The sequence below is a fragment of the Penicillium argentinense genome, assembly GCF_028826775.1.
Source record: "Penicillium argentinense strain IBT 30761 chromosome Unknown utg000011l_segment0_segment0, whole genome shotgun sequence".
Taxonomy (NCBI): domain Eukaryota; kingdom Fungi; phylum Ascomycota; class Eurotiomycetes; order Eurotiales; family Aspergillaceae; genus Penicillium; species Penicillium argentinense.
In genome coordinates this window covers 1-22,302 of record NW_026622670.1, presented here as the reverse complement: position 1 = coordinate 22,302, position 22,302 = coordinate 1, and the positions used below count along the sequence as shown (strand labels likewise).

At 49.8% G+C, this 22,302-nt stretch overlaps 8 protein-coding genes across 8 annotated transcripts; 4 read left to right on the top strand and 4 right to left on the bottom strand.

The window, feature by feature from the left end:
• Positions 1-1,502: 1,502 nt before the first annotated feature.
• Positions 1,503-1,706, top strand: N7532_011008 (uncharacterized protein; the record flags this gene model as incomplete). The annotated part of the gene is made up of 1 exon (XM_056623499.1): positions 1,503-1,706. The coding sequence occupies one exon, from the start codon at positions 1,503-1,505 to the stop codon at positions 1,704-1,706; it is 204 nt and encodes a 67-aa protein (XP_056468487.1).
• A 1,946-nt stretch (positions 1,707-3,652) lies between these two features.
• Positions 3,653-5,000, bottom strand: N7532_011007 (uncharacterized protein; the record flags this gene model as incomplete). The annotated part of the gene is made up of 3 exons (XM_056623498.1): positions 3,653-3,947; positions 4,000-4,825; positions 4,934-5,000. The coding sequence occupies 3 exons, from the start codon at positions 4,998-5,000 to the stop codon at positions 3,653-3,655; spliced, it is 1,188 nt and encodes a 395-aa protein (XP_056468486.1).
• Positions 5,001-9,116: 4,116 nt separating this feature from the next.
• N7532_011006 (DNA-3-methyladenine glycosylase family protein) lies at positions 9,117-10,423 on the top strand (the record flags this gene model as incomplete). Its single annotated transcript, XM_056623497.1, has 3 exons — positions 9,117-10,070; positions 10,159-10,295; positions 10,360-10,423. The coding sequence occupies 3 exons, from the start codon at positions 9,117-9,119 to the stop codon at positions 10,421-10,423; spliced, it is 1,155 nt and encodes a 384-aa protein (XP_056468485.1).
• A 501-nt stretch (positions 10,424-10,924) lies between these two features.
• N7532_011005 (cytochrome b-c1 complex subunit 7) lies at positions 10,925-11,748 on the bottom strand (the record flags this gene model as incomplete). Its single annotated transcript, XM_056623496.1, has 4 exons — positions 10,925-11,014; positions 11,177-11,230; positions 11,302-11,410; positions 11,633-11,748. The coding sequence occupies 4 exons, from the start codon at positions 11,746-11,748 to the stop codon at positions 10,925-10,927; spliced, it is 369 nt and encodes a 122-aa protein (XP_056468484.1).
• A 652-nt stretch (positions 11,749-12,400) lies between these two features.
• Positions 12,401-13,702, top strand: N7532_011004 (mitochondrial nicotinamide adenine dinucleotide transporter 1; the record flags this gene model as incomplete). The annotated part of the gene is made up of 2 exons (XM_056623495.1): positions 12,401-12,878; positions 12,939-13,702. The coding sequence occupies 2 exons, from the start codon at positions 12,401-12,403 to the stop codon at positions 13,700-13,702; spliced, it is 1,242 nt and encodes a 413-aa protein (XP_056468483.1).
• A 1,199-nt stretch (positions 13,703-14,901) lies between these two features.
• Positions 14,902-15,840, bottom strand: N7532_011003 (uncharacterized protein; the record flags this gene model as incomplete). The annotated part of the gene is made up of 2 exons (XM_056623494.1): positions 14,902-15,548; positions 15,822-15,840. 2 exons carry the CDS (start codon positions 15,838-15,840, stop codon positions 14,902-14,904), a joined length of 666 nt encoding a protein of 221 aa, XP_056468482.1.
• A 3,326-nt stretch (positions 15,841-19,166) lies between these two features.
• On the top strand, positions 19,167-20,140 carry N7532_011002 (Aminoglycoside phosphotransferase; the record flags this gene model as incomplete). The annotated part of the gene is made up of 2 exons (XM_056623493.1): positions 19,167-19,644; positions 19,707-20,140. 2 exons carry the CDS (start codon positions 19,167-19,169, stop codon positions 20,138-20,140), a joined length of 912 nt encoding a protein of 303 aa, XP_056468481.1.
• Positions 20,141-20,354: 214 nt separating this feature from the next.
• On the bottom strand, positions 20,355-20,753 carry N7532_011001 (uncharacterized protein; the record flags this gene model as incomplete). Its single annotated transcript, XM_056623492.1, has 1 exon — positions 20,355-20,753. The coding sequence occupies one exon, from the start codon at positions 20,751-20,753 to the stop codon at positions 20,355-20,357; it is 399 nt and encodes a 132-aa protein (XP_056468480.1).
• Positions 20,754-22,302: the final 1,549 nt, after the last annotated feature.

The window sequence follows — 22,302 nt, the reverse complement described above, 5'->3', positions numbered from 1 at the left end:
CATCACTTCTGTTCAAAAGTTAATCGTTCTGGCTCTGCGCGTAAGGGTCAGGGTCCAAGGAGCCACCATTGCCTTTGCAGAGCAGCTATTCCCACATGATCATCATTGAGCTGTCCAAAGGACCTACATACCTACGTAGCTTTGGTAGGGAATGGGAAGAAAAGGTCCTCCGCGACCCAATTCCCTGGACGATCGCAGCTAAGAAAGTTAGTCCCGGGTCGAACACGAAGTTCCAGCCTCTTGGGACATCTCAGGATACCAGCAGACTAGCACAGCCAGAGGCTGGATCTGTCACGAAGTTAGTCGTGCAGGCACGATCGTGGGGATCCAAAAATGAGGAACAGCGGGTCCGCGACATGGAGCCCGCCCCTTCTCCACACGTCGCTTCCTTGCTTTGCTGCTCTTCTCTGTTCTGCTCCAACTATTCCTGCTCCCTCATGCAAATGCAAAATAAGATCACTGATCGCTAGTTCGTCACTCCAGAAAATTGCATCAAATCCAACATAAAATCTAGATCACTTTTGTGTGCTCCAAACACCCGTCTTCGAGCAAAATGCGACCCAGCCACCGACGATCCCCAAGCCTCACCTCGATGCCATCTACCATTTTCCCTAGGGCAGAGCCCCGCTCCTCTCCCGCTCCCCTTCTTGGCTCTCCATTGGCCATAGGCAGGGAAAGAGAACAGAGCTGTGCGCGCCTATTCAAAGCTAAAGGCCCATCTGGCGACATCCACCATCACTCGGGTTGCTTAGAAGCCTCTCCGCCGATCCAGAAACAAAAGAACCATTTCCCCTCCCATGGATCCTTTGGATCCTTCTGAGCCCCCTATCGGAAGCGGACGTGGATCCCGCGCGCACTAAATCATGCTAATAGCCTGAGACCCAGCGGAATGGGTGGCCTCGATCTTTGGGCTGCATGACACTGCTACTTGAGACGCACATGGACGGAAACGAAACAAGCGGGGAAGAGAGTCTTTCTGGTCTTTGCTTTTGCTGTCTAGCCGAGGTCTTCCATTCGTTCCAAATTGCTTTTTTTTTCGTTAACCACCTACGTAATGTACAAGTACTTACTCCTGGAGGTACCTGAATGTACCGCCCACTAAGAGCAACGACTGTGAGAGCCAGGATGAACCACTACGACGTATACCTGAGGAGGATATATTAAACTAGTCTAAAATGGAAATTTTCGCGTCTGTGCCACGAGGAACCACGCCACAAAATCCCCCGGCGCCCCAGCCCACCCACCACTTTAAGGTACCCAATTGTAGTGTAGTCACCACTGGAGTGAAGATATATATGGTCGGTAAAAAAATCCAAACTTTGCGACGCGATCTGACGGGTCTCACGATCTAACCGATCCTTTTTGCAAGTGATGATCCGGAGTCATCTTCCCTTCCAAAAGGTTCCATACAGCCTTGTGCGATGCAAATGCCGCAGAATCGTAGTAAACTTCGGAGTCTACTTTCTGCCGCACCAGCACCAGCCACCCCAACCCCCAACACTATGACCGCTGAATCACGAATCAACCACGATGCTACCACACCCACGGAATCAGATCTTCACGCTCTAACTCAATTCCAGCCACCGGCTCTCGGTCAGCCCGGAATGAACCTCGGTCTCAGTCTAAGCCTTCAAAGCTCTGGTGAATTCTTCCCCAAATCCATCCAAACCCCGGCCTTCAGTTGGGCACCCTCCCGTCCAGTCTAATTGCAAGCCTCGGTTTACAAGTACCACTACCACTTGTAGTAGGACACCCACGTCCAAACTGATAGCCCTGATCTGACCGGACCCGTCGAATGGGTCCAGATGTAAGCCCACTTCGGTCCACTGCTCCCGGTCTACTTTGGGTGTACTGGGGGATTGAGCGGGGCAAACTTGATGCAGGCCTGCAGACAGGAAACACTCCACGACAAAGTTTTCACTTCCAGGTGAGGGGAAGGTAGATTCGTTTTCCGACGTTAGTCCTCATTCACCTCGGGAGGTTCCGTGAAACATCGCTTGAGGCATATGTGATACCTACACTACCTACCCTAGGGTGCCTACCGGTGCTAGGTCCCATACGAGTGTAGTGTGACGGGATCGTCTGCTGTGTGCTAATGCAGTCCACTGTCGATGCAATGCGGGTTGAGGGTGTGATCCCGGTTCTTGGGATTGAGATCGAACCGTGCTACTATGGAGGGTGGCACTGCTCGGGGATTCCCGTCTGATGTGACATCGGTGTTCGTACTTTGGTTTTTGTGTCTGCTACACTGAATTGTGTGTCGATGTAGATCGACGGTGACGTGTTGCACCGGGTGTACTACACTGGTGTAATGTGGTTGAAGTCATCCGTGATGTCCCGATATATATTATGCTTGACCGCAGATGGAGGGTTTAGATCCCGAATTTCTGGCAGCGTGTAGTGATTATGTGCGTGTATCTCTATCTACTTAATTTTATTGCTGCAATTATTTCTGTGCATCGTTCTAACATCTGAAGGGTAGGATATGACTACGGACCAGCTGATCACCATCTAAAATGCTTAGATGGTGTCGTATCTACACATCAGTCCACGTAACGATGAAGCTAATTCAAAACCTTGCACCCACTACGTAGCACATAGATTAGCACCACAATAGATTTCACGGAACAGAATATTATGTATTTCCAGCGACATCTGAATTCAAATACTCCACTACCTAATTGAGAGCTCTACGTCAACCTCGGCCACGCCCACGAAAATCAGACACGCGATTGAAAAATCAGAATCAAAATCAACCCAGTTTTCAAAGTATCACAATGAGTAATCGATAGGGCGAGCGTAGGAATTTGCTAATTCATTCCTTATGAATGAGAGGACTGCAGACCCCTGCTGGCTGCAGATGGAATATGATATCAAAGATTGATTTGAAATGGTGCACCAGTGTGAAAATCGCATCTGCTAAGCGAAACGCACATCGAAAAACATATCCATGGGAAATTAGTGAAGGCTGGAGTTGCAAAGACCGTCAAGGCCAGACATTCATTCCTTTCAGTAAAGTACTAGCTGGGGGTCATGTACATTCGTTCCAGACATTGCGTTGCGTTGCATTGCACTCTCCCTAGGTATGGTCATGCGAGGGACCGGACCATAACATTCTCGCTTGCATCTTCGACTGAGTGAAGGACAGGGGGTCAGGGGGATCGGGATAGACATGGGATACCTACACTCTTGACCTAGACAGGATACCTGACTGCCCTACATTGTGATTACAAGGGACCGGCATCCAGGAGCATCGCACTCACAACAATACTTAGCTCAAAAGTGTAAAGTACACTACGCACTACTTTTGAATTCCAACCACGAGATACAATTGCAACCGAATACATTCAAGCTTCACGCATCACGCTCAGCTTCGGTAACGACAATATCGAGACAGTCAAGGAATCAAGGGGGGTAATGGGGTAATATAAAAAGTAAACTCCTTTCCGATGGAAACGGTGACGGGGTAGCCTCCAGAGGACAGAATTCATATGGCGAATTTTCCCCACAAGGAAGACGGAAATTATTATCATAAGAACAGCAGTGTAAGACGAAAAAATGAAACCGTTGCTTGGTGGAACTCTGCATCTACAATCTTTGGCCAAAAAACAACTCTTCTTCCCTTTCCTATCCCCAGTTCAAGACTCTTCGCTTAGAAGAGCTGAGCAAGGGCGTAGAAACCGGCGGCGATACCGGCGGCGGTAACGGGGACACCGTTGGCAACGGCGGCTCCAGAGCTGGAGGTGCCGGTGCTGGAGCTGGAGGTGCTGCTGGAGGTGCCGGACTTGCCGTTGGCGGTGCTAGGGTCGGTGGTGTTGGCCTTGCAGTGGAAGGTACCCTGGATGATGTCGCCGCGCATCTTGCGGAAGCTGGAGCAATCGAACTTGCCGTTGGTGGACTGCAGGTTGAAGCCACCAGAGACCTCCTCAAGGGAACCGAACTCGACCCTGTAGAGTGTTAGCATTGTTCAATTCTAAAGAGATGGGGGAAAAATCGTACTCGTCAAAGGTACCGCTGAAGTCAATGGCACCAGTAACCTTCTCGAGCTTGGGCAGGTCAATCTCGGAGAGCTTGTCGTTGCGGGCGATCTGGAAACCACCGTTGACCTTGATGAGAGCGGGCATGGAGATGTCGTTCAGCTTGGCGTTGTTCATGAACACCAGGTCACCAGTGCTGGTCAGGTTGGGGGCGGAGAACCGCTCGAAGTCAGTGGCGTAGATACCGAGGGAGCCAGACAGCTTCTCCAGGGAGGGGATGGAGATGTTGCTGACGTTACGGCAGGTCAGGTTCTTGCCAGTGCCGAGGTTGGGGAGCATGATCTCCAGCTCGTCGTAGTTGGAAGCGAAGGTGATGTCGCCGGTGGCGTTCTTCAGGTTGTTGACGTTGACGGTCTTGAGGTAACGGTTGTTCTCAATGTCGAACGCACCGACGGTCTCCAGGGTGATACCGTCCAGGGAGCGGAGCTTGGTGTCGTAGATGTAGACATCACCAGCGGAGGTGACACCGGAGTCGAAGTTCAGGGACTCCAGAGCGGGCAGGACCTTCCAGTCCAAGGAGCCGACGGAGGACAGCTCGGACAGAGCCAGGTTGGAGAGGGTGGTCAGCTCGACCATCTTGAAGGTACCGGTGATGGAGGAGAGCGACTCGGCAGTGAAGGAGGTCAGGTCGGCGGTGCGGTTGATGAACAGGTCACCGTCGATCTTCTTGACACCAGACAGGGTCAGGGTACCGGAGTACTCGGAGGAGACGGTGATATCACCGTCGATGGTGGAGCAGCTGCTGAGGCTGTCGGCATCGCTCTGGGAGGCAATCTTGGTGCTACCGCCTGTGGAATTTATTAGTTGTTGTTCCCGGGTCACTTCTGCTTGATCGTCCATTCATATTTTTGAGGTGCGGATGTTGACTTGGATCTGAGGGTAGGGGGTGTACTCACAGTCGTCGGAGGCGAAAGCCATCTGGGAAGCCGCCAGCGCGGGCAGCAGGTACTTGACGAAAGACATTGCGATGTACTCTGGCGGGATGGTTAGAATTGGCTCGGATTCTTGGCTCGCGGATGGAGTGTTGGGCCGGGCGCGCGGCTCGACGAAATCCAGGGGGAGGTAGGGCAAACGTACTGATGATAGAGAATTAAAGGAGGATGTGGTTCGAACGAGTGTAGAGAAGATCGCGACTCGGAGAGTAGCGAAGCGCAAGTGACCCAGGAGGAAAGAACGAATGGACGGGGATGGGGGGAAGAAGAGGAAGGAATAAGAAGTTGGCAGGAAAGGAGGCCGGTGGAGATTTCCTTTAGTGGATGGAGTGGCTCCGTACCGGTTATAAATACGATACCAACACAGTACCGAATCCGGCGGCGCAGACGGGGAATCCTGTTTATTCTCGCTGGGCCCCGTTTCCGTCCAAGTCGCCCGTGCGGCCCCCCTGGCTCCGAGTGGAGCATTCTATCTCACGTGTCTGGAACGAATCGGGGTGGGAGTATACACTGGCAGCGTATACAGTTGATTTGATATTATATAGACATTGAAATCAAGTGTAAAGTATAGGATATCATTACGCATAAGAGAGTTGCGAATACGGGAGCAGAGGTCTAGGGTGTGCAAATAAAAGTTCACGTTGTTATTTACCGTATCATACATAATACACAATCTGCGATTGCCACCGCAGTGTTGTACAACATCGCTGGCCACTTGCCCGTTTGAATGCCTTTGTGTCCCAATTGTGCTACTTGCGGTCGCACTTGGACCTAAAGACTATATAATATTCAGCGACCTGCTTCAATTCTATCCAGCCCTTCAATTGGGCTCTCCTTCCAAGAATTCTCGCGACAACTATACCAGCGTGAGTGTACCCATTTATTTACATCTAGTAATCGACCAGTCAACTCCATTGGCCCCATCCGTATCTATCGCCTGTATAGCTGTCGTCATACATGCACCCAAGCTCAACGATGGCCCCTGATCAGCACTGCTGCCATAACCAAATTCCTTTGTACAATGTACCTGAGGGCATGCACAATCCTGCAGAGATAGACGTACTCCACCTCACTTCAGGCACTCCCAAAACAGCGAAATTGATCTGGCCTTGCGGGCAGCCGGAGCGATCTAAATTTGCAGGAATTCAAGCCTTTGGCGGGCCCGCTGCCCCCTCGCCGCTATCGTCGACGGACGCGGCATGCGAGCCCTGTGATTGGCACGCACGCATCATTCGCCCTGGATTAATGTCAATCCTTATTCCGCCAACGTACGGAGCTGCGTACGGCGATCTACTTGCTAGTTCACTGCACATGTATCGACCAGCAAGCTGGTAGGTACTAGGCTGTACGCTGTCCATCTTTATCTGACACGCCCTCTCGCATCTACCCAGCCCATCAGACGCGACGGGAGAACTCACCCGGCGGAAATCCCCTGAGCAACACTTGCACTACTGGAGACTTACATATAGCGGAGCTGGCTCGACGCAAAAGTAGCCTTTCGAGTGGCAAATGCGATCGCTCCCCGAAGTCTGCTTTTTCACAATTATTGTTCGTCTACCTCCACTACTACCCTAGGGTAGCTACGTCCTCAGGTACTGTTTTTATTCGCCGACCGGGATTGTTTCACTTGTGTCTGGCAATAATAAGCTGTGTTTATTTTGGTTCGCGTGTCAGGGTCCCATCCAAATTTGCGACAGGCCTGTGCTCGTCCTTGCGAATATTAATATTATTCTGACCCCCGAGTCGCTGCAGCTCGCCTGTCACTCTGAATAATTGCGGCGATCGCCCGGCTAGAGCTTCAGATCGACATTCTGACAATACCTATCCAGCAGGTTTCCCGGGAACTTTCTACGTACCAGCTGTACACAAAACTACTAACTCCCAAGAGATAGCCTTCCTAACTTTACAGAGATGATTATTTGATTACTTTGTTGACGATAACAATCACAGTGGTCTCGCAAAGACGCAGGCAACTGCTCTCGCTTGTTTTGGTCACATCGCGCCATTCCAAAAATACATTAATACATTAATGTACGGTTCGCCCGTTCGCGAAATTTTGTTTCAGATCGCAGGCTGTTGACTTGCTCCGCCAGGCCTCGGGGCGCTCTCGTCTCTCCACCGACTCCACCAGACCATCGCTTACCACTTATGCCCATTATTCTCGCATACACTGGAGGGTAGGGTATGAACTGGACGACGCAGATACTTATTGAGGGTCTTCGCCTGCCGGGCGAGATATTTCCCGTCGACTCGTACTTTCTGCCCGTCCTTTTGCACGCCACGACTATCCTACATGTACTTAAGCGAGTCCTAAGGAAGCTAGTTACGCTCAGGACTAGGAAAGTCCAGACTCGTCCGTGCATACACTCGTTCGTTCTGTTTCAACCAACCCATAATACATACTGCCAACTCGGCAGCTCGGCTCCATGGCATTTGACTCACATTCCACAGCCGGGCTGTCTGCCTGATGCTTCTTTTTTGGGGTTCTGGAATGTGTGGGAACGTGGGCCTGGGGCGAACAAGGAGTTGTGATCGTGAACGTAAATAGGGGGAGGCTGGGATACATTCTCCAGGCGAGGTCATCTGGACTCGAACTTTGTAGACTCTGTAGAGATGATGGTAGGCCGGTTCGGGTTAGACGGGCAACTGCTGGTTGTCGTCAAGCGAAGCTTTTCGTCGTGGACTTCGCGACGCCATCGGTCGGGCTGGGAATCCATTGTGTTTGAGACTGGCCCACGCTATCAAGTCTGGTCTGACACTTTCTTCCCCCGGTCAGAACTAAGATCCGATGCTGTGACTGGCGGATCCGAATTACACAGCGTGGTCGATCAGCGATCTCCACTGGTGGCTTTTTCTTCCCTGTCGCTTTTCCAGTAAGTAAAGGTCAACAACCTGGAGAAAACACTAGCAGCGCTGTCTAGACTGCTGACGCAAGCCTCCCGTACTGGGGCCGACATTGGCTTGTCGAGATACCGCGCTAAGTGTTTCGCGTCCTTTTGCTGCGCCAATACCCTACCTAGCAAAAATGGTGGTGTCGGTTCCTTGAATCGTCCGGCCCACTGGGCTGGTGAGCGAAAGGACCGTTGGGATCGGGCCCTGCGGGCTATCCGTGGATCAGCTTAAATCGAAGCCTTGCACTCGTACACTCGTTGGGACGCGGAAGATGAACCTTGGGTTATCGACGAGCGGAGTAGATTCGATCCAATCGTGCGTGTGTATGGCATACAACTGTATTGATCTATCCATGGGCGCGCTGTACGGTCATACCACCCATTGGTTTTGCTGTCGGCGTGAAAACCCGATGTGCAGCTGGAAGACTGTTAGCCGAACATTTCGCTCTTGGCTGTCGCGATTGCGCGGGCTATTAATAGATGGGGGTGCTGGTTGATGGCGTACGTCTTGATTGGTTGGAGGGATGTCTACCAGAGGGACCAGTTGCATGTTTTTGCGCAATTAATGTCCAGCGTGGAAGGTGCATTGTGGCTGGGGCAATCGAACTTGGCAGTCCTTTTGAATGTTCAATTGCTTTTCTTATTTGGTCAATACAACTCCAAGAGTTTGGGGGCTCTTGATATCAGCGCGCAGGTGTTCAATCACTGTGGGAACTGGCCAGTTGGGTCCGCGCCATCATATGGTCGTCAAATCACGGTCACGGTCTCTTGGGGCATGAAAGGGTTATTATCAGTTCTTTCGTTGCATGGTGCATGTCAATATTACTTATATGAAATGACTAATGATTTCTTGACTTTGGATTATTACTTCACGCAATGTTGGATATATATTCCTATCATCTCATCAGGAAGCGGGGTATTCAACACTTGGGGATGAATTGCTAGGATGAATCAATAAGGGTGAAAGTGGAGATGGAGTTGAATAAAGAAGACTCTCAGATAAGCACACATAAAGAATAATAAGAAAGCTGATCCCCAGCCGATCTGCATTACAATACATTTGAACCGTGCGAGTTGAAGAACCAACGGGGCGCTGGAGCTGCGAGACGCTTGGCATGCGTCGATCGGGAATCTGGGGGCAGCATCTCCCTCGACCGCAACCTCCACTGTCAAGCAACCTCAGATTTGCACCGCTTACCTCTTCAAGTCCATTACAAATCCCTACCTCCATCGTCCACACTCTTCTCTGGCGCAACATGTCCCTCAGACGCTCAGCCCGACTGGGTGCCATCCCAATCCTGCAGCCAGAGCAGATTCCAGCAACGAAGAGGACCAAAGTCCAACACAGCGGCATCACCAAGCCCCGCAAGACACCCGCAACGAAAAAGGCCACACCAAAGACGCCAGCCATCGCAACAACGGCTTCAACAAGCTCCTACTGGGATCCAGCACCGGCAACAGCACCAACCCAGAAAAACCAAGTAACTAACAACAGACACCTTACACCACCCCCACTAGACCGACCCGTCGATCCGCACCGAACAAACGCAACCCTCCTAACACCCCACGGCTCCTCAATAAACGCCTACCCAACCGCCTCCGAAGCCTCGCCCTCGAAAACCGGCCTCCCCCGCCCCATCGCAACAACAGGAACCCTCCTCGAGCAGGGCCTCGCCCACCTAATCGCAACAGACCCGCGCCTCAGACCCGTCATCGAAGCTCACCCTTGCCCGCTCTTCTCACCCACTGGACTGGCAGAGCAAATCGACCCCTTCAACAGCCTGACAAGCAGTATAATCGGGCAACAGGTCTCCGGCGCCGCGGCAAAGTCCATCAGGAATAAATTCCTTGCATTGTTCAATCTGACTGATCCTGAGGGGATTGCGCATTCGCGGTTCCCGACGCCGGAGACTGTTGCTAGGTGTGAGATTGCGACGCTCCGGACGGCGGGATTGAGTCAGCGCAAGGCGGAGTATATCCAGGGGTTGGCGAAGAAGTTTGCGGAGGGGGAGCTGAGTGCGAGGATTCTGGCGACGGCGTCTGATGAGGAGCTTGTTGAGAGGCTTACGGCTGTTAGGGGGTTGGGGAAGTGGTCTGTTGAGATGTTTGCTGTTTTTGCGTTGAAGAGAATTGATGTTTTTTCGACAGGAGATTTGGGGGGTGCAGTAAGTTTCGTCCCCTTTTATATGAAGTTTTATTGCCCCTATTTTGTTGAGGCGGGAGCTCTATATGTCCTCCATTTGGAGTTGTTCTTGATTGCTGCGAGCTATCGAGTGCGGGTATATGTCGAGACAATAGCTGACTGATCACAGACGAGGATGTGCGGCTTTCCTCGGGAAAGATGTAAATAAGCTCAAGGCAAAGGGCGGTGGTAAGTTCAAATATATGGCCGAGCAAGATATGTTAGAGTTGGCTGCGAAATTCGCGCCGTACAGGTATGTCTACTTCACCCGGCAACAAATGGGGACGAGATCTTGGAACTAAAATCGATTTTGACAGGAGTCTTTTTATGTGGTATATGTGGCGGATTGAGAATGTTGATGTGGCTGTTCTTACGGGATGAGAGAAGACATAGTGGTGTATCTGACATCACATTGTCTGAGCTATGCTCGAGTTTCGAGAGAATGGATGTATAGAGCAATTGTATTCCGAGCCTATGTAAAGCGGGAAGCGACACAAGTCCTTAAATTCGATGATCCAGAGTCCCTATTTTCATTGTGACATTACCTCCGATTGTACCTGAGGGCAGGGATAGAGCGAAGGCGATGATGACACGAGCCTGTTGTAAAGGTTGCACCTGGTTAAGTGCAGCAGCATGGCGATCAAGATGTTTACAATACTCACCTTCGTAGTCGTCGAGAAAGATCCTTCGTATCAAGGCAGAACAAGAAAATTGATTTGTACAGTATCAGTACAGATAGCGGATTAAGCATCCCAAACGGCTGGTTAAAATCCATCGCCAAAAATAAACCATCTATTCATGCAACAACAAAACCCCATCGCGCACTCATCTTAGTGGCTTTTCATTCAATCGCAACAGGGGAGGAGGTCCATCCGGAAACGTTTACTTGCGCACGACGAGGTTGTCGAGCTCAGCGCGCTCCTTGTTCTCCTTCTCGATCTCACGGATGATCGGACTGAGGTACTCCTTGTCCTAATTGACACAGAATATTAGCATTGTGTTGGGTAGGGGGTGGTAAAGGTGCTCAGGGTCCGGGGTCATATGTGACAAATCCTCGCAACAGGATTGGCCAATATGGGGATGGATGCGGGGGAGGGCGAAATTTGGATGAAGACGAAAGCGAAGATAACATACCTCCTCGGGCTTGATCTGCTCGTTGGCGGGAAGAAGAGTGTGGGAGATGGAGCACTGCGATTAAGAGGTTCTCGTTAGCCCATTGTTCAAGTTGGTTGCTGGCCGGGGAAGGGGGTCGGGCGAACCTGGAAAGCACGGCGGATACGGAAGACACGGTCGTAGGCTTCCTTGGCGGGGAGACGCTTGATGGCCTTCTGGACGGTCTCGCTCTCCTCGGGGATCAGGTCGTCGAACCTAAAGGGGCATGGGTTAGCATTCGTCGTGACAAAAAAAGTGTCTGCCGCGGATTATCGGAACTCCTGGAACGGGGCCATTGCGACTGCGACTGCGACCACACGGGTTCGTGGCGACGATTGGTAAGGATTGTCTCTGTAGTCGCACGCGCCACAGTGGTCCAATTGCCCTTCGAGTTTTCGCGGTGGACAGGAATTGACGGCGGAGGGGGGCGATAATTACTTCAGTCCGAGTCTCCGGTAGCCGGCAGCGTCGGTGTACCAGTTGGCCAGAGGGGTCATCCAGCGCTTGAGCCACGGGCGCTTGACGATGTAGTTGGTGATCGAAGGAGCAGACATTTTGGATCCGGGGTATCCAATTGACGTGGGATGGAGAAGGAAAGGGCGGTCCGACTGAACACGAGATGACCCGATGTTGCGAGGTTGTGCAAAACGGAGCTTGCGGAACTAGGCTCGATGCGGCAACTTTACGCCTCAGGCACTCAATGCGGTTCACGTGACTACCCGACCCCTGCCTGAGGCCGCGGGGAGGAATGCCAATCGGTGACTCCACCTCGCACCACCCAATTCCCCAGCTCAGAATCGCCAGTTTCCTCGCTCTCGCACTTTTTGCATCTCGTGGTTCTTTGGATCATGGGGACTTCTATTTCTTGAGGTGCATTCAAAATCCCTTCCGCGGGGAGCTCGCTTTGACAGGACGACCCTCCCCCACACCGTCCGTGCTGCACAGGGTACATCGCATTCAACCACACCGGTTCGGTAACCATCGGCTCCATAAAACTCTCCTCGCTCGAACCCCCGTGGTTTCCTCGCATTTTCCTCCAACACTCCAGCTCCGACTGTGAAAAACCTCCTCAATCCGCTCCTTTTTCTACACGATTTGACACCGCGGCGCTTCTCCGGATCGCGCACCCGATATGCTCGGGTCCCGGGTTCCTCGGTGATCAAGACGGACAGACAAGCGTGAGCGCCTGCCAACACACACACAACAATGCGCTCCGACGGCAGAGGCAGCACCGAAGCTGCCAGCAGCTCTTTTGGACCGCCATCGAGCTTGGACTCACAAAATGCCGCCTCGTCCGCCCCCCACGTGCCCGTCGCCGGTGCGACGTCAAGCTCCGACTTCACCACCCGCATGGAAATTTGGTCTACGCGGGTTCCCAACTTCTACATTGCACCCTTCTGCGGAGCTAGCGCAGGCGTGGCTTCGGGAATCGTGACCTGTCCCCTGGATGTCATCAAGACGAAGCTGCAAGCCCAAGGCGGCTTTGCCCGACGGGGAGGACAGGCCGTTGAGACGAAGGCGTTGTACCGAGGGATGCTGGGAACCGGAAAGATGATCTTTCGAGAAGACGGGTTGCGTGGTCTATACCAGGGACTGGGTCCGATGCTGCTGGGCTACCTGCCCACATGGGCCGTCTACTTGGCAGTTTATGACCGATCCCGCGAATACTTTTATGAGCAAACAGGTAATTTTTTCTTTTCTTTATGTTGTGACTTCATGCTACGACTTGCTAATCTTGTTATAGATAGCTGGTGGCTCTCCCGTGGATACGCATCTATCAGCGCAGGTGCATGCTCGACCATTGCGACAAATCCGATTTGGGTCATCAAGACAAGACTCATGTCGCAGAGCCTCAAACAGAACAGCGAGGGAGTACGGGCTCCGTGGCAGTACTCTAGCACTTGGGATGCCGCTCGGAAGATGTACAAGATTGAAGGAATACGTTCATTCTACTCCGGTCTCACACCGGCTCTCCTGGGACTCACCCATGTCGCCATTCAGTTTCCTCTCTACGAGTACCTGAAAATGGCACTCACCGGATACGGTATTGGAGAGCATCCTGACAATGGAAATTCCCATTGGATCGGTATTTCCGTTGCCACTTTCCTCAGCAAGATTTGCGCAAGCACAGTCACATACCCTCACGAGGTGCTTCGGACTCGTCTGCAAACACAGCAACGCACAGCACCGGCGCCGTCACCCGAGGGAATCGCTTTCCGCGGTGGCCTGCACCACCCGCATGACCGCGGCCGTCCTATTTCCTCTTCATCAGATGGGATGCTCAACCGTCCCCGTTACAATGGAATCGTTCGCACATGCCAGACCATCCTCCAAGAAGAGGGCTGGCGCGCATTCTATTCCGGGATCGGCACCAACCTGTTCCGGGCCGTCCCGGCAGCCATGACGACCATGCTTACATACGAGTACCTGCGCAAGTTGATCCACAACGTCCAGCACGAGGGCGAATTGAAGCTGGCCATGGCCAACGAAAACATCGGGACGGTATGATAATACATCAGGTGGTAAGATAACCTAGAAAGAAATCACGCCTATCCTTCAACATCCCCGATTCCTTATATTTTTCCCCCTCCCCCTTCATCCCACCTTGTATAGACCGGCAGCGACCATCGCTCCGAATTGGCGGCTCTTTTAGCGAACGGGCTTGTTTCGCATTTCCAAAATACGGGCTTCAGTTCTCGGTAAATAGACAGTCTCGTTTCGGGTGGCTCTTGCATGTGAAGCTATTCGCGGCCGATGCCTCAAATCACATGTCAGGATTCTCTGCGCATATACCTTCCAGGCGTCCCTAGTGATGCTAGGGGTAGACATGGGCAGGTGCTTGGTTTGCGACAGCTTCAAAGATTTCCTGTATTTGTCAAAGCGTTGTTACTTTCCTGTTATGTTCTCTTTTCTGGACTTGGACTTCATGTAAGGCTTCAAGCATGGGCTGTTGCGTGTCCGCTCTGTATATACATCACTGCTCGTCTGCGTTTTTGATAACCAGTACTTGGCGACCAGGTAATCTCTTCTCTTGATCTTGAATATCCCTGTCCATATTATCTTTGATTTGAATTGCTTATTTTCCATCTGATAATTATCCCGGTCTTAGCTTTTGTCATGGAGAATGATGCTTCCACGCCCCCTTTGTCTCAGACCACACCCCCGTCATGGCTTCGCTCAGGTAATACAGCACAAGAACCTTATCAAACATGGTGCCAATTTCGACGCCGTATACCCCCTCGAGTATGGACTTGATAACCACCAGGTTCGTTGCTCAGTCACCTACGTGATCAGCTGTCTGGATAGCTATTCTAGATAGCGATGTGCTATGCAAAATGAATGAGAGCGGGCATAATTCTCGCCCTATAGCAGAAAGTCCATTTTGCGACTCGCATAGCCAGTACACCCAAGCCGAAGAACTAGCAGACACCTGAAAGGTCAGGGAGGGGGTGTGTTCTGAGGCAGAAGGGGTGTGGCTGTATCAGTTCCCTTTGTCATATGGTCGGGGTTCGAATAAGCCGCACGAATGATCTAGATTCTTGGCTGCATACCCCCTACTCAGGATGACTTCTGGGCCTGGCTGGGTATATGAATTATGCAGATTGCTGTTGCCTTTATTGCGGGATAATAGGAGTTATAAATGGCTTCCAAGATAAAGTGTCTGCCTTGGGACTCTTATGCTTCTACATCCACCGATTCAGCGGCTTTCACTGATGCAAATATGTCCGGAAACTCGGAAGGATCCCCAAGCCATCCACCCGGAACCTCAACTGAATACTAAATACAGGAACACCCGACTTCAACTCCGACTTAATCACCTTTGCTTCCTCATCAACCTCATCAGCCCCAAGACTACTCCCAGGCCACCCTCCCACCTGGATCCGATCAAAGACAACTTCAACAGCCACCATTTGCAGCACACCGTTGTCAGAAATATCCAATCCCCGCTCATGATAAGCCTCAAAGATCTTTTCCACCACTATTTCAGAAGTAATACCCCCAGGCCCCGATGCCTGGCCCTGCGCAAGATAAACAAGACGATGAGCATTGCGCGTATCGCCCATGTTATCCCCATGCATGAAACTGATACCGAAAGTGCGTCCGATACTTTTCATGTTAGCGGATAATTCCTCGCGCTGCTCGGATGTCATTCCAGCTAGCTTCTCGCGGACCAATTCGCTTTTAAGGACGCTGTGCCCGTGTGGGTTGTAGTCAAGGTAGTATGTGCGCCATTTGATTGAAAAGATGTCGGAGTGGCCTCCTGGTGTGACATTTTGGTGGAGTGAAATCGCTTTTTCGACGTTTCGTTTGCCGATGTAGCACCACTGGTTTTGTTTTGATAGCTTATTAGAGGCTGTAGAGGAAGCGGTAAGTGTCCACGAGAGAATGGGGAATTGCTCACCGCGCAGTGAAAATCGTGGATTACTTCTATTTCAAAGACGGTCAGATTGGTGGATTGCAGGCATATAGGCTGTAACGAGTATGGATCTCAAAAGGATAGACGTAGTCTGGAACCTCGAGATAAATGCTATGGATGTAAGGCTGCCTAATGGAGCAGTGACTAATCTCCATTAGTTCCATGAATTTTAATTTTATAGCATACGCGTTTTCTCTCAGTTGTTCATACCTAACTGAAAGCTTTCCATAGCTCCCGCGATCGTGGCACTGATGCCTTACACCATCCTCCACCGGACATACAATGCGTTGATAAATTTGTCAAAGTGGTATGAGTACGAATCCCGAACATACTAGGCATTCGCTATGGACAAACAGGCGCCTAGAAGACTACCCTAACTATAGAACGAATATGTGCCACGGCCGGGTAGAAGAGGATAGACGCTGAATCAAGTGATAATGTATTGCTTGCGTTGATTCATATGCAATCGCATTTATGAGTGTTCTGACCACTCCTCTTGCAAAACTCCCATCAAAATTACATCCCACCATTGCCCATCCCTCCAAACAGCCTTCCTCAAACGACCCTCCTCACGAAACCCAACCCTCTGATATGACTTCAAGGCAATTGCATTCCACCCATCCAATTCCAACTGAATCCTGTGTAGATTTGCCATCTTAAAAGCCCACCCGAGAGCCCAATGTAAAGCCTCACTTCCATAGCCTTGACCTTGCGCGTCAAGTCCCAATTCAATACCGAGATTAGCGCAGCGATTTTGCTTCTGGCTCGGAGGGATGTTTTTGATCATGAGGAGGCCGATTCTCTGGGATTCTGCTTCTTGGTCTCCTGCCGGCTTTTTGCAAATGACAACACACAACAGCGCCGTCTCGAATTCGTTGATAATTAGATCGAGTGATTCTTTTTTCATAGGCTTGAATGTGCTTTTCAAAGTGTTGCAGAAGACTTTTTGAGTTGGAATGCATTGTGAAATACCATTCTTTGTCGCGGGAAGTATCCCAGGCGCGGAAGTGAAGACGTTCGGAATGTAGGGAGTTCATAGCTGAGTCGTTGACTTGGTGTAAATGCTTTGCAATGTAGTCTTCGAATTTTTTTAAGTGAAGGAGAATCGAATTCTCAGATATCTAGGGTCCGCCGCTGTTTGATGAGGGGTAAGAGACATGCAGGATTTTTGCAGGCACCAGCATCTTATGTAAACGTATTCAGCATAGTACCGAAAAAGACAAACAGAATGTGTTCTAGGAAGCAGTGCGAAAGGCGCAGGTGGTGATCGGTTATCCAACCAAGGCGTGTAATTATACATTCTAAAATGATCAATTGACCAGGAAGGGAGCCACGAGGAGATCGTGTCAAGGATGATTTTCTGAGGGGACTGTTTTTTGATTGCATTAGTAATTATAGCATACTTTGCGGGAATTGATACATCCTCAGCAAAAAAATTGATAAATCCACAGCAAAATGGTTAACGTATTCGGTAAGCGAGTCGGCCACGTCACGCGTTTTTGGCCTTGGTCGAAAACCTCACTCAATTCAACCACCAACCATGCCTCCAAAAGCGCGTCAAAAGTCAAGAAATTTAACTGAGCAAGAAGGAAGAATCTTACTTGCTATTGGAGTTTTAAAAAAGCACGAAATTTCGAATATTCGTGAAGCAGCACGTACTTATGATATACCTCGCTCTACTCTTCAAGACCGATTACGTGGAAAGACATTTCGCAATGAATCGCGCGCCAACTCCCATAAAATGAGTCAAAATGAAGAGGAATCGCTTGTACGATGGATCCTATCGCTTATTCAACGTGGAGCACCTCCCCGACCGTCACATATACAAGAAATGGCCAATATTCTTCTTACTGCGCGAAATACCACACCTCTTCAAACAGTAGGAGAGAAATGGGTATACAACTTCATCCAACGACGTGATGAACTAAAGACATGCTTCTCTCGACGATATGACTATCGGCGTGCTCAATGTGAGGACCCTAAAGTTATAAAGGAGTGGTTTAATCGCGTACAAATTACCATAATGCAGCATGGGATTGTACCTGAAGATATCTACAACTTTGATGAGACTGGCTTTGCTATGGACCTAGTAGCTACTGCTCGAGTAGTTACTAGAGCTGACTACTATGGGAGAACGCCTCTTGTACAGCCTGGGAATCGAGAATGGGTTACTTCTATTGAGTGTATTAGTGCCTCTGGATGGGCCCTTCCACCATGCATTATCTTCAAAGGAAAGGTCCATATAGAGGGCTGGTATCAGAGCAATCTACCACACGACTGGAGGATTGAAGTTAGTCCAAATGGCTGGACTAGTGATGAACTAAGCCTTCGCTGGCTTAAGAATCTCTTTATTCCTGCTACTACTGGCCGTACAACTGGGAAATATCGCCTCCTAGTTCTTGATGGCCATGGCAGTCATCTAACACCTCAATTCGACCAGATATGCAGTGAGAATAGTATTATTCCTATCTGTATGCCTGCTCATTCTTCGCATCTACTGCAACCTCTGGATGTTGGCTGTTTTTCACCATTAAAGCGTGCATACGGACACCTAGTGGAGAAGAGAATGCGCCTTGGTTTAATCATATCGACAAGCTTGACTTCCTTGAAGCTTTCCCTCAGGCGCGTACAGAGATCTATACTACTAGCAATATCTGCAGTGGTTCCTCTGCTACTGGGCTAGTTCCATATAACCCAGAGAGGGTGCTTAGCCAGCTTAATATTCAGCTGAATACGCCAACACCACCAGGCAGTCGGTCAACCAATTCAGTACCTAAGACACCCTATACCACCAGGCAGCTCGAGAAGCAGGTATCTATAGTGAAAAGAAAGCTTCAGAGACGTGTACAGGAAGGCTCCCAAAGTCCTACCTCTTCATTAGAGGTTCGATTGGACAAAATCATTAAAAGCAATGAAATTGCTTTAAATGAGGCAGTTCTTAAGCGTCAAGAAATTCGCGATTTACGAGCTGTACATGAGAAACAGCTTCGAAAGCGGAAGAAGTCTACTAGGCAGCTTACTGCTGCTGAGGGTTTTTCTATTCAGGAGGGCCAGGAACGATTTCTACAGGAGAATCAGGTCTTTGAAGCTCAAGATACTGTGACTAGGGATCCAGGGCTTCCTGCAGTTGGACTACGCGTACGCGCGCCACCGCAGTGTTCTAATTGTCATATTCGGGGGCATACTAGGGTTAGGTGTCCTAATCCGCCTAGTAATTAGTTTTATATAGAAATGCAATTGTTTTGTTGGTAAAAAGGTGCTTGAATCTCACCTAGTCGTGGAAATCGGGTGGCGGTGGCCGACTCGCTTACATGGCCGACTCGCTTACCGAATACGTTAATGCGGGTGCTTATATAACCATTTTGCTGTGGATTTATCAATTTTTTGCTGTGGATGTATCAATTCCCTAATTAAGTGAGCGCTTAGCTGATCTATCTACTTTTTCGAGACTCCCCTATCCACACTGTATTTTTAATAGACGACATGCCGTTACACGGAGCTGAAGTACTTCAGCATGATTCCATAAAGCATGAGTCCTTATTAGTGACACCTTCAATGATACCAAAATCCCCTGTTTTCGACGCAAAAAGTTCTCGATTTTTTGAGAGATTCGCTAGGCTTCCTTCGCCAGATGAAGTTCGCAAGCAGGCAGAAACTCAGCATCTCGAGGGTCTCTGCTTAGACGAGAGAAAATCTTTCTCGATCGCCGGGCCTCATGTGCGACCTCCACCTGTGGTGTTCAAGGACCTAGGATTGTTCGTCAAATGGGGAACTGCAATGAGTATTTCAGAAGGCCAGTGCCTCTGGGCTATCGGCCAACGTCTCAAAGACCATGTCCCGGTCCCGGAGATATACGGATGGCGAGAGGACGGTAACGAGGTGTTTATCTATATGGAATATTTGCATGCACAGACTCTAGAGCAGGCGTGGGATGTGATGGAACCCGCTGAAAGGGTTTCTGTCTGCTCTGAGCTTCGGACAATCTTTGATAATCTTCGCCAACTGGAGCAAGGGCCAGAGGACCGATTTATAGGTAAGGACCTTCCAAGAGTCCACGAATTTTGTCTCCTTGTCTAAATACTTACCCCTATTCAGGTAATATTGTACGATCTTCTTTATACGATAGAGCAATTCACGTCGAATCCATGTCTGAAGCTGGGCCGTTCAATAGCGTCCAGGAGTTTCATGACTGGTTCACTTTCCTCCACCGAAGACCCATGCCTAACCCATATTCTGTACCAATCGAACCGTTTCGTCACGATTTACCGGACGATTGCCCCATTAAATTTACGCATGGGGATCTCCACCGCAGCAACATCTTGATTACACAATCCCGACCCTACCATATTGTTGCCATCATCGATTGGGAACAGTCAGGCTGGCTTCCTGCATATTGGGAGGCCAGGAAAGCGCAGTTTACTGCCGACAGGAATGAAGATTGGTCTAAAGTATATTTGCCGATGATTTTGTGCCAATTCATGAGTACCTGGGACCCTTGGGACTACTACACAACGGCTATGGGATGTTAAGATATCCGCCACCCGGCATCTTCGAGGTTTTACTATCTTACAAAATAGGGATTCACGCTAAGGCTTTATTCATCTGTGGCTCTTCTGTAAAGAACTGTGCGTAATTTATAGGATAGATTGCAATCGATGAGCTCAGAGACAACAAAGTAATGACATGAATCCAAAATAAATGCATAACCCGTCAATGAAGTGAGAAAAACCATGGTTCCTCGAATCACAATAGGTTTGGTGCATTCTGGACAACAGAGATGGCACTGCCAGCAATGAAACCATCCTCCACAAGCTTGTTGACGTAGTTTCGCAGCCAGTCTTGGCAATTAGGCGCCCTATCAGAACAAAAGTTTAGGGATGATGCTTGTGTCAATGTAGGTGAACATACCGACGGGTCGAAAGGGTTGGGACTGCGACCGGGAGGTTGAATTGCAATGGCGGTCGACTCCAAGCGATCGCGAGCAGTCGTATCGACTGACGGTTGTCCGTTGCCCACGGTATCAGTGATGAATCGCTCATCGACTTGTGCAAGTGGTATAATATGGTGCTTTCGTTGGGTGGCACTGAAATCGTAGTTGCGCTTGAACTCCCGGAAGAATCCAGGCAGTAGTCCCGGTGACATGAATCAGTTTTCCCACTTTACCAGCATCACCCGTGGGAACAAAGATAGCGTAATGGGCGGGCCGCGCGCCATTCGAAAATATGGCTAGATGAATGGTGCGAGGCATTCCGATGTAGGAAGGGAAAAATATTGGATTTGGTTGCGCAGGTGGAAAAGAAAGTGATGTTATTAAGAATGAAGTTGGGCTGCCCGACTCATGTTTATAGACCTGCCGTTATTGCACTATTCCCGTCGAACCGCTAGTAGCCGCTCTGCTTCCTGAAACATCACTAAGGTAAAGCAGTTTGTAGTCCCTTAGCTTACCGCCAGCTCGAAAGCGCAATGTATTGGTAAGTTAATTGGTCAGTCAATTGGAGATAGGTAGTAATTAGCGTGTGAATAAGCTAGGATAAATCTAAGTGCCCGCTGGTGTGTTTTCTATTTTAGGGGGTCCAATCAAGAAATTATTTCAATGATCACTTTAGCGCGCGTTTCGAACACGGATGATGATGCGCCAATCATTGTCTAATTTGATGGATACAGGTGAGACGCCCAGCCTGAACTCGCTAACACCCGAGTTGATGTTCCAAATAGTTAGCTTTAGACCAAAGTCCAACCCTACGAATACTCATATTACTCTCAGGGTGGAGATATTGCGGGCCACGAATCAATTTTTGGTCTCTTCCGTCATGTCGATGCATCTGAAACCTCCTGGTAGGAATGCTTAGCAGTTGAAACATATTAAGTTTCACTGATATAGCTTTGATTTGCTTTCAGGAAGTCTGTTTGTCGCTCAAGCCATATCACAATCAAGTTCGTACATAGGAGGGACTCGAGGCATTGTAGATGCTAGGATCTTGGCCGCTCTTGGGTGTCAATTGCATAGCAGAGTCTAGGCAAATGTGATGATGATTGAAGCTACGGAGGAACCAGCTATTTGTACCAGCAGTAGCTCACCATACCACTACCTAGTGGAGTGCAGCCATCTCTACAGGCTATATATATCACGTGAACTAGAATCCAACTTTCATCTTGCAAGGTGTGAAGGTACTAGTGACGCGCTGCGCATGCTGTGGTGCTGAAACGATGTTAAACGAAAGGTAGGGACGAGAAAGTCAGGGAAAGAGACGTCCTTTTGCTTCACTCATAACGCAAATGAGCGTTGACCAATGAGAAGGCAGATAGATGACTAATAGCTGCAGTCCCTTAGAAAACAGAAAAATCAGGAATTTGCTAAATAGCCATTGTATTTCGATTGTCCAAGTATACCGTAAATGGAAGCGGGTTTTTTCGAAATAAGTATCGGCTATCTCTTGAATGATTTTACTGGCTACAAAAGTACAATTGGCCGGATGGTGTAGTTGGTTATCACGTGTCGTTAACACCGACAAGGTCCTCGGATCGAGCCCGGGTCTGGTCATTTTTTTTTTTCGTCACCGCACGAATGCAGGTGCAACATTCTCGAATTTTGTCTCGTGTTGCTCGCAAATTCCGAATGAGATAGATAGAATTGAGATGGTGGCAGTTCGTGACACGGCAAAGTTCCCCTTAGATAACACCAAGGGAACTA